At 41.6% G+C, this 17,651-nt stretch overlaps 2 protein-coding genes across 2 annotated transcripts in view; one reads left to right on the top strand and one right to left on the bottom strand.

The window, feature by feature from the left end:
• Window positions 1–13,236, bottom strand: part of LOC135939724 (adenylate cyclase type 5) — a 41,462-nt gene extending 28,226 nt beyond the window's left edge. The window contains exons 1-2 of the mRNA XM_065484250.1: window positions 13,132–13,236; window positions 194–426 (exon numbers count right to left, since the gene is read on the bottom strand). Of these exons, the coding sequence (XP_065340322.1) occupies window positions 194–361 (168 nt within the window). The 5' untranslated portion in view covers window positions 362–426; window positions 13,132–13,236. The remainder of the gene's footprint in view (window positions 1–193; window positions 427–13,131) is intronic.
• Window positions 1–17,651, top strand: part of LOC135940693 (TOX high mobility group box family member 4-A-like) — a 110,693-nt gene that overhangs the window by 43,990 nt on the left and 49,052 nt on the right. The gene's annotated exons all lie outside the window — the stretch shown is intronic.

Here is a 17,651-nt window from a genome sequence, read left to right as displayed (position 1 = left end):
GACCCTCAGGAATCGATTGGTGGGCTCAGAAACTTGGTCAAAGACGGTCTCTAAATAAAGTGCGTCTCTTTCCTTTGCCTTGAACACGGATTTTAAGAGCTAATGGCGATGATAAGGCGTGTAGCGGAAGTGACAGGAGTGGTGCGCGTAAACAAGTTGGGGATAAATAAGAGTGTGGGTCGAGAGCACTCACCTCGGAGCTCTCGGACCTCGCCGTCCTGAAGCTGAAGCGTTTGCTCGTGCTTTTATCCGCTGCAGGCAAAGACTTTTCCGGCGGCGGCGGCGGCGGAGTGCCGCTCCGTGGCTGCTGATCTGCTGCATTTGGCGAGCCGCTTGTCACTGCTGCTGTATCTTCATTCATGCTCGCACTCTTTGTAAACACTGCACTGCTCGGCTGTCATTTTAGGTTGCGCCCCTGACACCCTGCTAACAGATAAGAAAAACGCAAACTCTTTATTCACGTCCTATTTTCGTCGTTATTAAAAGGCTTGTGTGTGTCATTTAAAGGCAGGCAGACAAAAATCACGTGAAAAATGCAGCCCAGCAGCAAGTTAAACGTAAAAATGAATCCAGATTTGCTTTTTTGGGGCGAAAAACTTAGGGAACGACACCAATGACGGTTAAATTTTAAATAAATTACCAAAAATCACCCCCTGCGAGATGTGGGTTGATGTCAACCCTCTGAAAAACTCACGACTATTCAAAAGGGACGCAAATCTGACCAAAAAATGAGTGAAACTAATTTAATTGAAATTAAAGTCTAATTTTGGCGCGAAAAAACACGTATTTCAAAATTACAATTCAAAATTCTCAAAAATGCAGAAAAACCGTAACACGATTTTATCACGTGTGTTTCCTAATTAAATTTGGCACATTTTGGCCACCTCAAAAATAACATTTTTTGCCGCCTTAGATATGCAGGAATTTCTTAAAATCTTAGATCAAATTTTAGTGACCTTTGACCAAGGAAATTTGTCAGCGTGGCAAAGTTGTCGGGCGTTTAATGTAGATAAATTTAGACACGTTATTTATCAATTTATCATTACGCTAACTATAGTTACAATTAATTCCCAGAAAATAATTAATATTCGCTGAAAAATCGACTTCTTCAAAGCAACTTTACGTTCAAGTTTTCCTGCTTTCAAAACAGAACAAGGGAAAGAGACATCCAACTTAATTAAAAATGTACGCGTTTTGCAAACTAACTTGAATGTCAAAGAGCATAATATTACGCAAAATGAAAAACTCGCGATCGAGTGCGTGGGAGGGAGAGAGTCTGACGTCTCGTTCAGCAGCGGTTTCCCAAGCTTTTTATTATCTATCATAAAATGTCTGTTGGCGTTTGTTTGCTCTTGCTGATCCAGCTCTTTTATAAACTACCACCTCTACGACATTATTTCCTTCCACTCGAGAAAAACTATCATCTGCTCTCCAACGTGTTATTGTTTCCCGCGAATCCACTCAACGAAAACATAATAAGAAAAACTTGCAATATATTTATATGCCGACCTCATAACCTCTCGAGGCAATTAATTAGCAATTTATGTCATTTCCATTTGTAAGACGCGGAGGTGTCGCAGACGCCCCACATTTCTCTTGACTCGCGTGTGTGTGTGCTTTTGCAGCTGTGAAACCGCCTTTTACACCGCCTCTGGTGGTGCGTCCTTTGATTTTGATTACGCAGAGTGCGCGCCATGCAGATGGAGCGCGCGATCAATTATTTTAATTAAATGTGCTTTGTGACTTGGACGTGCTCTCGCAGCTGTGTGCGTAGACACGTCTTGCGTGCTCTCCGATATATTACCAAAGCTGCGCGTTGCGGTTATGTTAAACAGAGCAACTTTCAGGCCTGCGTGATTGATTGAAATTGCAATTAACGGAGGAATTCAACAAAAAGGCATGCGCAGACACAATCGGTTTACTTGACAAATAATGTACACGGTATAGTTGAACTTTATTAATCAAAATAGTCAGTTTCAGATGGTTTCTTAGCAAATTTGGACAACTTTAGTGCATTGGAACGATTAAAAATTTTCTGTGAGGATGAAATTGACCAAAAGATTAAAATATAAACGACGACGCCAGCAAAGCCGCAAAAAACAGTCATGGACCCGATCTCAGGTCGCGCGTGACCTGAGGAAGGTCAGTGACAGGCAAGGCTTAAAAATCATCGCCAAATGTGCCCGAAATTAGTGAAAAAAGCGTTAAAAACTGGCTTCCGAGCGGATATCAGGTCGCGGTACCCTGCAAAAGGTCTGTAGGGTATGCCAGGTCAAAGCCCTGTCTGAGACCTGTCCGATGAGGGGTCGTGGTCGATGATCGGACGAACGGCCGAATTTTAACAAAAATAAAACCATTTTCACCCAGCTTGTCCCAAAGCCGAAAAAACCGAAAAAAATTCATTTTAATTTTTCTATGGGCGCAAAAAATCTGAAAATCGGTTTGCAGACCAGCGGTGGTTCTGCGCGGGCGATGAAATCGGCAAAACCCTTTAATTTTGCTCCGTTTGGAAATAAATCGTGAATCTTTTATTTCCAATGTTATCCTTGCGTGCAAAAAATCACAAAAATATTTCCATTTGGTTTTAAATGAATTCGATGATTTTTTAAGGTTCAATTCCATTGAAATATTGCGTGGTTAGTGTTTATTTGATAATTCCCTGCTGATTGGAAGGCCAGAAAAAATATTTTACTGTCTAAAATTCATGAAAAGAAAGGTTCCAAAATCAGAGGAGAGCCTTGGCGTCTCATCAGGTGGTGTTTGGCAGATCCATAATAAACGAGAATGACCGAAGAATCAATTTTGGTATTTTACGTGCCGTCCTAAAATATCATAGGCAGCATCAAACAGCTGCACGAATCGCCTTAGCGACGTGTCTATAAAAGGAACAAGGTAAAAAAAATGCGAAAGAGTGTGGAGATTAGCTTGCAGCTCGATGGAAGGAAGCCGAATGTGAGCCCGAAGAGCCAATAAAAGAAATCGGCCGGCACGGTTAAAGGCCAAATGAAAATTCAGCCAGCCAGCCATCCATTCTCATCTGCAAAAAGGGCGAAATGATAATACCTTTTCCCCCGGAGAGCGAGCTGCCCATCTTTTCGGTGCGTGCGAGCGAGCGAGCGCAGCGCAGCGGCCTCCTTATTTCCAATCGGCTGCCGGCAGCCACGGTACGGCAGCCGCACGGCAAGACTATACGCGCGCCCGCCGGGCTTATCCGTCATTGCACGCACACCACCACCACCACTTTCACATCCTTCCTTTCAGATTTATTTTCAGCCCTCCATTAACTGCTGCCGACTCTTTTTTTATTTTGAATCACCCGATCTGCAGCAGCCAGGCACGCAATTATATCGACACACACACACACACACGTTCAACTGTTCGCTGCACGGATGTTTCGCGCGCGCCTTGTGAGCTTAAATAGAGAAGAGCCCACTCAAAAATTCGCCCAACGCCTTTTCCTTCCAGAAGAACCCCATGTTAAATCTGTGTATATGAGCGAAATTCCGATTATTTGCAGCCAAAGAGTTGATCTATCGATTTTTAATCGCATAACCCATTAAAGTTTTGATTTAAATCCGAATGAAATCACGCAAATAAAAAAAACTGGAAGAATTCTTTGCTTTTAAAATCCTCGACGCTGATTGGCTGCACGCAATGCGCATGTCCGCATCAGCTCACTAACGTAAGAATTTAGAATCGCGCGAAGTCTCAAAAGCTGCTGACATGCGCATTGATTCAGCTAATCAGCGTAGAGGATTTTAAAAGCAAAGAATTATTTCTGATTTCTTCGACTTGAACGCTTTCTTTCGCATTTGAATCAACTTTCAGTGCGTGTTTGCGATTTTAAATCGATAGAACAACTCTTAAGCTGCTAGAAGAGACAAAAAAATCGGTTTTTCGCTCATCTGCAGATTTACCAAAGGCAAGGAAAAGGCGTTCGGCGGCTCTCTGGGTTCGCTTGTCTCTCTTTAAAGTCTTTAGTCGATACACCGACGCCGTGCGTGAGGCACGAACCTTGGCCTTTGCTGAAATAAATACATAGCTCGCATTCTCCGAACATATCCGTTTTGCTTGGAAAATCACATGTCAATTTTTGCATTTATTTGAAACGCAATATGTGCACATTTTTTTCATTTTCTGCTCGGTTTATTCGCCAGCAAACATACAGAACGGTACATTTTGGCATATCTGAATCAACAAATTTTACAGAACTTTGCGTTTGAAAATAAACCATGTTATTTTAATGTAAGGCAAGTAAAAGACTTGGCAAAACATCAACAAGTGGAGCACTTATGGCAATGTTTTGGCAGAAAGAAAAATAATTTTTTCTGAGGTCTGATATTTCATAAATTGGTTTTTATGTGTTCAATGAAATAAAATCTTTAGTTTCTACGCGGTTTTTGTTTAACTTCAATTTTTGTTAACCAAATAGGAATGTGACTTCCGTTTCGAGAAATTTCGCTTAGATTTATTCAAAACAAGATTTTTGTCAGTTTAAATTGAAAGCAGAGCTTGCTTGGTGCTAAATTATTTTTCTACAGAAATTTCCTGCTCAACTTTTTCTTGCCTAATCCACGAGCTTTTTTGCGTGTCCAATCTGAGGGCTGAGGATTACCAGTAGTTGAAACTATAGTTGAGCAGGAAATTTGGAGGAAAAAAGAAAATATACACCGAGGAAGCTGCGTTTAATTTTAAATTTTCGCGATTTATGTGAGAATTGCAAAAAACTGCACTTCATTAAACTCGTTTATTTATTTTATTCGGAGCTCACCCAAATGTTAAAAGAGGTTCTAAAAATAAAAAAATCCAGAAATCACTGCAGAAAAAATAAAGCATGCTGACCTAATTTTGACAAATCTGTTTCTCATAGTTGCTGGCAGACAACTTTTTTCCTACTATTTTATTAAAATTTTTAACTGAGTTCTGTTGGAAGCACGAAGGCAAGTGTCCTTTTTAAAAAAATTACTCATCCTTCTATTTATACCTTCAAAGCTGATCCTGTGTGACATCCGAGTTTGCAAAATGATGTGCACAACGAAGCACACGCGACGACCCTTTGCGGTATTTACAATGAAAGCAGCAGTTGTCTCGTTGAACGTGCTTATCTGGCTGGGCTGCGGCTAAACTCGAAGGAGAAACTGCTCACTCGCGAGCGAGAGCGAACTAAATAAAGGCCGGTTGGTTGGTCCGAGCAGTCCGACCGACCGACCGACCGACCGACCGACCGACAGACAGACAGGCCTAAGCAGCATTTGTTGCGGCCAAGTGCTAACAAATCCTTTTGACACTTTCGGCAACACGAGACGCAGACAGCTCGTGTGCAGCCTGACTGAATGATTGGTAAACACTTTCGCGCGTTCTACGTGGCAGCTATAAAGGCACACACGCCGCGAGAGAGAATGAAAACGCCGCCGCCGCGGACAGTCTTCGCACTATTTTTTTTCTTGAAAAAAAATTTGGCTTTCAATTGAAAAATTTCACCATCCCCAAGGCAAAATAGACAACTTTGAAGCAGTTCTGCTTTTTTCTCTCGCACGCTAGAGTGATAATTAAAATTGCAAAGTTTCACAAGAGCTAATTACGCGACAGAGACTGCATTTTTCTACCCTGCAGAGTTCTACTCTTCAAAGCATTTCTATTTATCGAGAGATTTTCATTATTTTTCTCTCTTAAAAACAAAATACAAAAAAGGGAAGCGAGCTCGTTAATTGGAGCTTTTCCGTGCTCTTCGTTTTTAATTAATTTGGCCACGGTCTGCAAATTGAATCTATATCATGCCATGCAGCTGCGTTTCCCTTTTTCCTGCATGTTATATTTCCGCGTTGTCGACAGCCATTGTTCGCGTTCGAGATTTCAACCTCTCGCTCGAGACATAACTTTTTTTCTTTTCCTTTGTTCAAAGAGTTTCCTGTTTCATCAGCACAATGTAGATGGGCACGCTATCATACAAGCTTCTTTCTCTGATTAAAAGCACTGTTTTGTTCAGGCAGACACACGTAACCTGATTGAGAGAAATATAATTCATCATTTAAAATCAACGCACTAATTTTACGAATGTTCATTTTCTCTGAGTGTCAATTTTTTGTCATCCACTTAATTAAATTAGCTATTTTTAGAACCTACGTAGCAGACAATAAATAATCTCTCTTGTGTGTGTGGGAACAAAAGAACTTCATGTTAAACTGTTCACCGTGTGTGTAATCTTATTTGTATGACGGGATGAAAATTTATTTTTGTTCTTTTATGAGAGTGTGAGTGGTGGAAAACATACTGCATTGTCTTGGAAAAGTTTGAATGAAAACAATTTCAGCAAGATTATGAAAGCTTGTGCAGTCTCCCTACCCTTGTTATTTATTTTACTCTGCATTTTGCTGGCTCGTCATGACCGTTTTCCTGCAAAAAAAGAATAAAAATATCTCTCTGGAATTTAATTTAAAGCTTTGAGAGAATGAACAGTACATATTTGCAACAAACAGACATGAATCCTGTGAAGACAGACAAAAATGATAAAAAATATATAAATGAATGTAATTCTTCAACAGGACGTCTCACCGGTATATATTTCTAGATAATTTACACTGTAATAAGTAAAAACCCTCACGACGACAAGTCAAAAGTACCCCGGGGTCCGGATTCACGCGACGCGCAGATATGGCGTCGGTAAGATTACGGCGGGAAAATCATGAATATTCATATTTTCGGCACAATGAATATTTTTGTTATTATTTCTTTACTAAGCCCCTTTTTCGACCTCCATTATTTTGAGGAAATTTTGACTCCTGACCGGCGGAAACCAACACAGATCGCAACCAGGCCCCCGGTGGGAATTACGACTGCGCAGAAGGGTTTAAATTGGGTCACGCATGCGCAGTGATAGGTTTCAGCCTCCCTGTGAGATTTAGTAGCAATCTAAACTTACTGCGCATGCTTAAGATGCGCACATGGTTACTGCGCAGCTTCAGAATGGGCGAATTTTTCAAACTAACTGATATTTTTGTGTTTCGGATGTGAGGGTGACGAGGCATTTGCCCTGCTAACCCGCAAACATTTATAGAAAAACTCTTTAAAAGCTTTGGAGGTGGAAGACATTGAGATAAGTACCAATTACAACGAATAAACCTCCGTTAAGGGATGACATGAAGTGGTCTGAAATTGCCACTCGATGCCTCAGCCCTGACTGACAAATCTCTGCTGCAACGAAAACTCTATACACGCGCGTAATTAGATATTCTGGAATTTTTCGTTTCATTGATTTTAGCGAGAGCTATCCCAAGGCATTTTGCAGATTGAATTAATTCTGAGAAAGTTGCTTATTGCTTTCATAACCCGCAACTCTCTGCGTTAATCGCAGCGCAGGTGAGAGAAGTTTGAGCTGCGAGAGCACATTCCAGGCTAGCTGATAATCCGGCAGCATGTTTGATACAGCTCAAAGCGCGCGTCGGCATGCTCTTCTCAAAATTAATGTGTGTGCTCAACGGCTTCCTCTCCAGCGGGCTCAGAACTCGGTTATTTTCAAATGAGGAGCGGCCCTGGAGGCTGCGCGCGTGGATCAGTTCGCTGCTGTTTTTGTTCCGACGTGAGAGCAACATTAAATAATTGTTTCGAATCCCAGTTTCCATGGAAACGCGAACCAGTGCTGGCCACTCGATACCGTGTGTTTTCTATTTAGCACTGGTCTTGACGTATTTTACATGATGAAGCACAAATGCCACGGGTCAGACGACAAATCATGCTGATGGAAGCAAGTTAAAACGTTATATTGACTTCAGATTTGATTTTTTTGGGCCAGAAATAAAATTTTGGCGAAATTTAATAATTAAAGACGGTCTTTGACGAAGTTTCTGAGCCCACGAATCGATTCCTGAGGGTCGCATTAGTTAAGGTGGATGTTTTTACAGACTAAAATGGCCAGCACGACGAGCGAACCTTTTTTTCCCGCCGAAACAATATGAGTGCGAGAAGTGCGCATGCGTGAGAGCTGGCTGGATCTGACAATGAAGTCATTCGTACAGGCGGTGCTCAAACCAGCTATGACGCATGCGCACTTTTTATTATTATACTTGTTTATTTTCATCTAAGTCAAAAATACATATACAATGTACTTCACGCATTCAAATTGTTTTGGAGGGAAAAATAGTTCGCATGTCGCACTTTTTTAACGGAATAAGCATCCCACTTTCCCTAATTCGACCCTCAAGAATCGATTGATGTGCTCAGAAACTTCGTCTTTAACCGAAACTCAACCCCTGGGTGGATTTTAACCCCCTAAAAAATCACAATCAGTCAAAAGGGATCACTTTTGGTCACCAAATCTGACCGAAAAATGTGTGAAACTATAGCAATTATAGTTAGTTCAGGGTGAAAACACGTGCATATTTTGATTATATCAATAATAATATTTTGCTCCCTTCGATTTTCAGGAATTTCTTGAAATTTAAGGTCAAATTTGAGTGACCTTGACCAAAAAATAACGCATCAACGAATGAGTCCGCCAATTGCGTGCCGACTGGAATAATCTCACTACCCTTGTCTGCATGAGCCACCATTGCGCAATATTTTCGCCCAAAAGAGCTTTTTTGCTCACTCTGTCATCCGTGCTGAGGCTCTGCGACCGAATTTATTACACCGAAATCACCGAATAGCGAAAGAGTGTGTGTTGACGTCAAGCAAAATCCTCATAACAGCTCATAACAGTTTAACTAGGAAAATAATTCTGACATTATAACAGTAAAATTACAAAAACATAGCCAACTTTTCCAAATTTTTGGAGACAATTTCAATTTTTCCATTTTTACCATTGCAAATTGTAGACCAAATTGTTTATTGCATCCAACAATAATTCAAATAATTTCCAATTTTCAGCCTGCATCAACCCACTTTAATTAAAAAGAGACCTTGATTGTTTGAACAAACCAACAATCAAATCAGGTTACTATTCTTGTCCTCGTGTAGTTTACTTATTTACCTCCTTTAGAGAGCAATGATATCGATTTGATCTTCTTGCTTAACCGAGTTAGACGCAAGACGATATACCAACTTCAAATCTGATGGCATTTTTCTTCTAGATTTTTTTTACCATTTCACCGAGTCTTATTGCAGCGCGCGGTCTCTTATTCTTTCCTTATTACTCTCGTTGTTGGAATCAAATCCCATGTAATTGTAATCAAAGACGAAAGAGTATACGCCTATCAAGATTGTGCCCTGCGACAGCTGCCTCTATCCTTTCCAGCTGCCGGCAAAGCAAATTAAAATTATTTTTCATCTCAATAATTCAGACACGTTGTCTGCTCTGCACAATCTCATCAAAAACAAATTTCCAGCTGCTCCATCACAATCCACGCAGCCAGCGAATGAATGCGTGTCAAGTCGTGTGAAAGAAGGCAGAAGAGACGCCCTTTATCCTTTATACAGGACCAGCTTCAAAGGGACTCCTCGATTATACCTGCGCTCTCCTTACCTGCGCCGAACCGAAAGTCAAAAGCTCGTCGGAGATGCGATGAGCGCGAGATTTACGCTCATCTCAAATCTCATACGTGCGCGTCTATTTTTCGGCTCTTGCAATGGAGCGTTCGTGTTGGGCCTCGTTAAATATTAAGCAAGACAGGGCTTTTTTGTGTTTGTGCCGCTCTGATGGAGATTAAACGAGATTCCTGCTGGGAAAACTCTCGTGCTCTTTAATTTGTTGCGTCCGCACACGAATGCATCGCGGCTGCAAGTTGCGCTTCCCCTTGGGACGTGTAACCCTTCTTTTCTGCACTTTTGTTTCGTTCCAGTGCATCAAGCTGTTTACAAATTGTAAACTAGTTTACTCTGCTCTAATAGGAGTTTCAGACAAATCTCTGAGGAATACTTCCATTTCACTTATTTTGTTAATTATAGTTCTAGTTAAAAGTAAACAAGATAACAAGATGTGGCCGAAAAACTCGTTCGGGGCTTTTAGACCGCCTTTGACGAAGTTTCTGAGCACCCCAATCGATTCCTGAGGGTCGAATTAGGTAAAGTGAGTATTTTTTCCGTTAAAAAAGTCCATCGCGACGTGCGTATTTTTTCCGCCAAAACAATTTGAACGTATTTGCGAGAAGTGCGCATGTGTCAGAGCTGGTTTGAGTATTTTGAAGAGAGGCCACCTGTACGAATGACTTCTTTGTCACATCCAGCCAGCTCTCACGCATGCGCAGTTCTCGTAAATACGTTCAAATTGTTTTGGCGGAAAAAATACGCACGTCGCGATGGACTTTTTTAACGGAAAAAATACTCACTTTGCCTAAGTAAACCCTCAGAAATCGATTGGTGGGCTCAGAAACGTCGTCAAATACAGTCTTTAAGAAAATGAAACTGAATATATTTTCCCTTGGAATTCCGCAACAAAAAACCCTTTGAAATTCAACTCCGAGGAAGGGCATCCAATTTCAAGGCGTGCATTTTATAAAAAAAACCTCTGCCCGCCCATGAAAAGACAGCTGATAAATTTTTCGTCCCGCAAACACCTGTCCAAAGTGACCTTTGGAAATGCCAAATAATTTCGCCTGCGGTGATGGCGGGGTTGGCAAAAGTGCAGCGGCGCGATTGCCCTTGGACTGGATTCGGGGCCAGCTGCACCGCAAAGGGTGTCAATGCATAAATTTCACGTCGCAGGCCCACTCGGTGGCAAATAATATTGAAATGCAGGGCACACTCGCCGCGCATCGAATGTGCGAGTGTGCGGAGGCGTGTTAGTTATTATTGCCCATGTGTGCTGACGGAGGAGAAAGAAAGAAAGAAGCTCAACTCGCACTCGCCAGCCAGCCAGCCAGCCAGCCTTTCGCACCGCGTAGCAGTGACAATGATAAAGCGCTAAAACATGCTGATCACCCATACTGCGGGTATCTGCACTAGCACACGCGCTCCACGCCGCGAGATTCGCGCCCGCCACTGACACGCTTTCGCACTCGCTCAATTCCGGATGCTATACGGTTTAGCGGCGATTTGCTGGTTGTTTTGCTAATTCGAAATTGTTGTCATTGGTGCAGGCTGCAGGGATTTAAACAGTACAAAATAATGACGTAGCTGTAGGGATTGGGCGGAGATGATGAGTAGGCTAGAGAGATTTTCCAATAGAGTACAAATAAAATTAGAAAAACCCCGACCCAACACACTAAATTAAAAAAAAACCTAGAAAATTGTAGGGTTGTGAATCAGGGATGATAGTCTTAAATAACATTAGGCCATTCCACACACTTTAAATGTCAGTTTAGAGGCTTAAAACCTGCAAAACATTGTTTTTTCCTGTTTTCAAGGGGGTGAAAAATAGTTGTATAGGGGTGGGACCCTTAAGATTTCTTTAGTTATCTAGGGAAAATTATCACGAGTCAAACGGTGCGTGGAATTTGCAAATCGAACCCATAGAAGTCGAGATTTAGCGAGAAACGTATTTTTTCTGACGTTCGGGAAACCTTGACCCTGCATGCTAAATTCAAATTAATTCGAAAACGAAGAAAAATCATGTTACAAATTTTTTAGATGATATTTCCATTAATATTTTACACATTTTTGCTATCTAGAATTTTAAAAATTAATTTATTACGGTATGTGGGAATTTTTTAAATTATTTGACTCCAATTTAGTGACCTTGACCTTTGACCTACTAAGTTGGTCATCGTGGGAAAGTTGTTGGGCGTTAAACTTAGAACATTTTGACACCAAATTTTTGTGTTTTCCTCGAATAGAACCAAAGTTTCAGTTTTGTTAGGAAAAAAATAATAAATCTCAACCTTTGAACCCCTGTAAAATTGGCACTTTCAGGAATTTTGTCCTAATATTTTAGGGTTTCCTAGAGATCATCTCCACCAAATTTCATCAAGATCCTGCCGACATTAAGAACAACTTTAAAATAGTTGAGACAAAACAGAATTGGTAAAATTAGAAGAATAGACATTTTGTTTGTTTTGCGTTTTCGATTGACGATTTAGGCCCAATTGTAATTAACGGGATTGAAGCCATTGAAGCCGTCCAAATCCCAAATCCCAAGCAAGCACGAATCGGCTCGGCAGCAAGAGCAACAGAGTGTCGACCGACAATCAGTCTTGATTAGTGCAAGCTGTTTCCTTGTAATTCGTGTTGTATAACGCAGCGGCATTGATCGGAATTCGCGTACGTGCGACAAATTGCTAATTGGAGTCAATTTAATCATCCTGCCAGCGCACCATGTTTACAAAATAAAAAAATGCGCGTGATTGGCGGCGTCGACAGAGCGTGTTAAAGTCCCTTGTGATCCGCACATAATTAGTGCACCAGGGGCCCTGCCTGCTGCTTGCGTCGCCTCATAATTACTGATTAATATGTACGTATAAAGGATGGAAATAGGATCACACTTGGCACCAGGGAATTGCATAATATTGTGTAAAGACCGTTACGTGAAAATGAGAGAACAAAACAACACACCATGCAGAAAAATTATCTCACTATTTCATCACGTTATCATTTCGATTTTTTTTTTTAATCTGAGGGGAAATCATGAACGCCGTGATGCTGAAAAAGTTCAATGACGAACAAACAACTGAAGTATCACATAACCCGGAATTGGATATATTTCTGTGATCCTTAAAATGTGACGCAGGTTGAGCAATTATTGGAAAAGAGCAGAAAATACCGATAAAAAGAGGGAAACGAGCAGGAAACTAGTGAGTGAGGCGAATCCCGATGTGCACGCGAAAGAGGATAATAAAGATAATAAATCAAGTGATGGCATGACGACTCAATTTCACTGGGAAAATCAGACAAAAATGAAGTGAAAAGTGAATCTTAATTACACATTATTTAAATCGATCATCTCTTAAACCTTTCAGCTGGTTAAACGGTGTGCAATTTTTGCAATTCTGGCGGTTTAAGAAACAAGTATAGCTTAAAAACCAAATTATTCCTGTTTATAACAAACTGTTATCAAGTGTAATCGTCGTTGTTGTAAGTTATTAATTTAAAATTGATTACACAGAAGGGACAAACCTAGGCACATGAATAATGTTGTCCAAGCAATAGTTTTAGGACTAGCAAATCCGAGATTTGCGAGCGAGGGCCAACAAAAGACGAAAGACGAAAGTGTGCATGTGCTCATCCTCGGCGGCATTAGTGGATTAAGGCGAAAGAGAAACTCACCATGCCGCACAAAGCATCGTGTTTATAAATAATTCACAAGGGGTCGACTTAGCCGCTTGTCAAAGCGACCTCAGCGCACGCGGAGAACAAGGGCGAGCGAGTATTAAGTCCTCGACGCGCGCGTCTGCAAACACACTCACGAGTGCACAATGGAGAATGGCGAAGCGCAGGCTACCCGCACATCAACATGATCGGTTGCGTGCTGCAAACAAGCGCGACTGCCTGAGTAAAGGAGGCGCTCGCTCGCTCGCTCTTCTCCTCTCTATGTGCATACGCTAATTCACCGTTGCATGCTGGTTAATTAGCAGATTAGGACAAAGCAGCAGCTTGCAATCAGCAGTGGCATAAGTGTGTGTGTGTGTGTGTGTGTGTGTCGCCTTTGTTACTCGCTGCGTACACACAACACACTCGCGCATATTGTTTTGGTCGCGAGAGCTACACACTCGGCGCGCTCTAGTTTCTGTCTTTTGCGAGATGTTGCGCGTCTGTCGGAACCCAGATTGCCTGTAACTGCAATTAATTCGCTTCCAGCAAGCCTTTTTTGTTTGTTCTCGTTGCGTAATTAATTCATATACGGATATAAGGGTGCTTTTTTACCATCAGTCTTTTTCTCTCTTAATTAAATTATTTTATGCAGCTCGTGGATTTTGAAAAGTACTTTTGTTGTGATGAAACTTTTCTTTTTGTTTTAATTAATGAGCTGAATAATTCAATGAAGAGTGCTTCAGCTGGATTCAAACACAGTAATTTAACCCTTACTGTCAAACAGTACCAAAAAACACAACTCAATTTTCTAAATACTCGGTCCAATAACTGAATGATTCGAAACATTGATGGCCCCCTGAATTGAACTGTTGTCACCATTTTGTTTCTAGAAGGGATTCAAGTGTTGCAAATTTGTAACAATATTTTCAAACAAACTTTTTGATCGGCAAAAAATACTCAGTTTACCTAATGTGACCCTCAGGAATCGATTGTTGTGCTGACAATGAGTAACTTCGCCAAAGAACTGTTTTAGATTTTGTACAAAAATGCGTCCAAAATTCGAGTTCTTAAAAAGCAAATAGCAAAAATAAATTCGCAGCCTACAAAATTATTGGATTTTTTTAGTGAGTAAGAAATAAGAGGCCGCACAACTCTCAGATAAGTTGGTATACTGTTAATTTTCTCCTTTGCAATGAATGTTAATTGAGGCTCAAACCGCTCTGATTTCAGCATTGCACTCAATTCCGCTGCGACCATATCAACGGAACCAATCTCGGTTAGTGCACCCATTAATTTTTTAAATGGTTTTCCCCTGATAGCGACCAACATACTATATGTATATACAGCATCGCAAATGAATATCACATGAGAGCGCGCTCCCGCTGAAACTTGATAACGAAAGCCTTGTCTAAATATTAATATATTAAAACGTTTTACTGCCTCTGCAACATGGAAATTTTAATAAATTGTAAGGCAAATATTTTCAAATCTGCTTCGATGAAGTAGCAGCAGAACCTGCCGAAAGTTCGCGTGCGAATTTAGGAAACCAAAAATACGCACTGCTTTTTATTAGTCTGCGCGTGCCTCCATTAGATCATGCACAAATGGGACAAGTATATACTAAAGATGTTTCCGTTCACGAAAAAGCGAGATTTTTTGCGACTTGCTTCAATGTGTATATACTTTGGCGCGGCGTAAAACAGCTGGTGGAATGCGGCCGTTAACAATAGTTTATGCTTTAGGCGTTTTACTGCCGCTGCTTGCAGCCAGAATAATACGCGCACGATAATGTTTCTGCCGCTTCCGAACCTTTTTACGGCGCGAGCAGCAGCCTAAGACGCAAAATTAATGTTTCATAAAATGAAAACGAACGCACATTCGCGTTCTAGAGAAAAGAGTGAGAGTTGCGGCAAATGAAAAAGGTGCTCCAACCGGAATTATCGGGCGGGAAAACAAACTCTCTAATTTAAGTGTTGCAATTTCAAATAGCATATTGTAGTGTGTTTTCGCTTTGATTTATTAGCGAGCGGGCTCACTCGGTTGGTTTGCACCACGCCGCGGGCAAATAATTTAATCAAAACCACTCAACCCAATTAGTGTAGTCTCTGTGTGATGACACCGCAAATTCCAAACAGCCAACACATGCGCGCGCGGTTGTCAACAATTAACTGTAAGCCGATGTAAAACTAAACTGTTTCGATTAGTAAAATTATAAATAAACGTACTGTGAACAAGATCAAAAAGAGGGAACGCACGCTTCACTGGAAAATCATTAAAAGTAGTTGATTAAATTTTACTAGCTTTATCGATGTTCATTGTAATCGCATTTACACGGATTTAATTAACTTTCAATGCGTTTCTGCGATTATAAAACGACAAAAAGGGATCATACAACCTATTTTCTGCCGATTAAAAGGAGAAATGGGGTTAAATTCAACAGTTTGTCATGTTTTCGAGCTTTTTTTGGCATCTAACACAATATTCTGGAAATCTGAAAAGTAAATAAAATTGTTTAAAATGATGGGCGAAAGCTTTTCCCAAAAATTATTTCAAAAGCAATCTGCTTTACGTGTGGAGCAACATTCTGTTAAAAATGCAGGATGATATCAGAGCAAAATGTTTAAAAAGTTCTTGCCGTGCAAAATTTGTGCAAAACGAGAAAGCCGGAAACCGCTATTTGCGTGGCGTTCTGCAAATTTCAATGGGGAGCAGAGCATCTATATGCCTGCGCACACGAAAACTCACAAAATTTAATTAGTGGCCGAGGAGGGAAAATTAGTTTTCCTGCGTTGGCGGCCCTAATGAAGCAGACATATGTGTGCGTGTGTGTGTGCATGTGAGTTCCGAGTGAGTGGCGAGTGGCGAGGTGTGGATGCCGTAGAGTCCGTGTCTGCAACGCACGCTGTGTTTGTTTTCCTTTGTCTCTTTATCCGTGGCCTGCTCTGCTACTGCTGCGGCTGCTGCAAACGAACTTGTTGAAATGACTACTGCCACAGTGCGAACGAACAATGGGGCGAGAAAAAGAGCTAGCGAAAAGGCCCAGCAGCGATGAATAATTTATCCTTGGTGCGCAGTTTGAAGCGAGCGCGAGTGTGTTTGTGCGCGACTCACTCGTTATATTTTTCTATGCAACTTATTGGCTGCGGCGGCATCCATCCCCGCACACTCGAAATGAGATGCGCGCCCTTTGCAAAACTTTGCAATTCCCCTTTGTTTTTCTTTGCGACACCGCCTCCAGCCTGCTTTATTCAAGTTTCCGGCCCACGCTCGCTCGCATTTCTTCCTTCGCTCAATTTTTGTTGGAACGAAATTCGAGATTTGGCTTCCATATTCGAGTGGGCCTTTGACGAGCTCCTTAAATTCTCAATCTCTATTTGCACGCTGGAAATTTGACTCGATTGACGGTTTTTTACGCTCGCTTCTGCTGACGACAACTTCTGCAAACACACCCTGACTGCTTTTGGAATCCAAATTTCAAGGAATGGTGGGTGAGACTAAATCACCGGGGACTGGGCTGCGATCTGATTTGGTTCCCGCCAGTCAGACGTCGAAATTTATAGTTATTTTAATATTCGCCTATTTTGAAGCTGCGCAGAAAACTTGTGCGCATTTCAAGCATGCGCAGTGTGTTCAGATCTCTTCTAAATCTCACAGGGAGACTGAAAATCATCACTGCGCATGCGTGACCCAAATTGAAACCCTCTGCGTAGTCGTAATTCCCACCGGGGGACCGGATTGCGATTCCCGCTGGTCAGAAATCAATATGGCGTCTAAATAATGGAGAATCAGGTGACAATCCAGCGGTCAATCAGAAGCGTCGAAAAATGGACGTGTCGTCCTAATAATTTAATTCTCACGTATTTTGTTACATTTCCATTGGCCTGATGTGCCATTTAACGGTCGATTCACCAATTACCGAGCTAATTAGCTATTAGTAAAGGAATGACTACAAAAATATTCATTGTGCTGAATGTATTTTCATTTAATTTGAAACTTTCCCGCCGTGCTCTACCAAACGCCATATCTGCGCGTCGCGTGAATCCGGCCCCTATTGTGATCGTGATTTTAATTGTTTAAAGTTTTGCTGTGTGTTAGTGAAATAATTCGTGCTCGTTCGTTTGATAACAATTTGCAACGGCGGAAATCAAAAGCATCCTGCGAGGAAGCAAGAACAGGATAAATCAAGCGAGTCGCGCGCGAAAGAGCAGAAACGGAAAGTGAGAGGAAATTAATTACGCACTCGTTAGCGGAGGCATTAATTCGAGCCGAACGCGCAATTCGGTGTGCGGCACGCGCCCATTAATGATGCTCGCGGGGCGCGTGTCTCCGCGACTGCATATTGCAAACGCGCGCTGGCAATTATACAGCAGGAAAAGCATCTCTCGAGATTTTCGTCGCGCGTCCCCTGGGAGCGCGCGCGCCGCGCAGCATCCGCGCAGGCAGATTTATGGAGCGATAGAGGTGTATTTATAATAGAAAGAGATTCCACTGCGGCCTTCTCTCGCGTGCATTTATTTTCTTGTTTCTCGCCGTCG

The sequence above is a fragment of the Cloeon dipterum genome, chromosome 3 (assembly GCF_949628265.1).
Source record: "Cloeon dipterum chromosome 3, ieCloDipt1.1, whole genome shotgun sequence".
Classification (NCBI taxonomy): Eukaryota; Metazoa; Arthropoda; class Insecta; order Ephemeroptera; family Baetidae; genus Cloeon; species Cloeon dipterum.
Note: the sequence above shows the minus strand (reverse complement) of the source record. Positions and strands in the feature narration are given on the sequence as shown.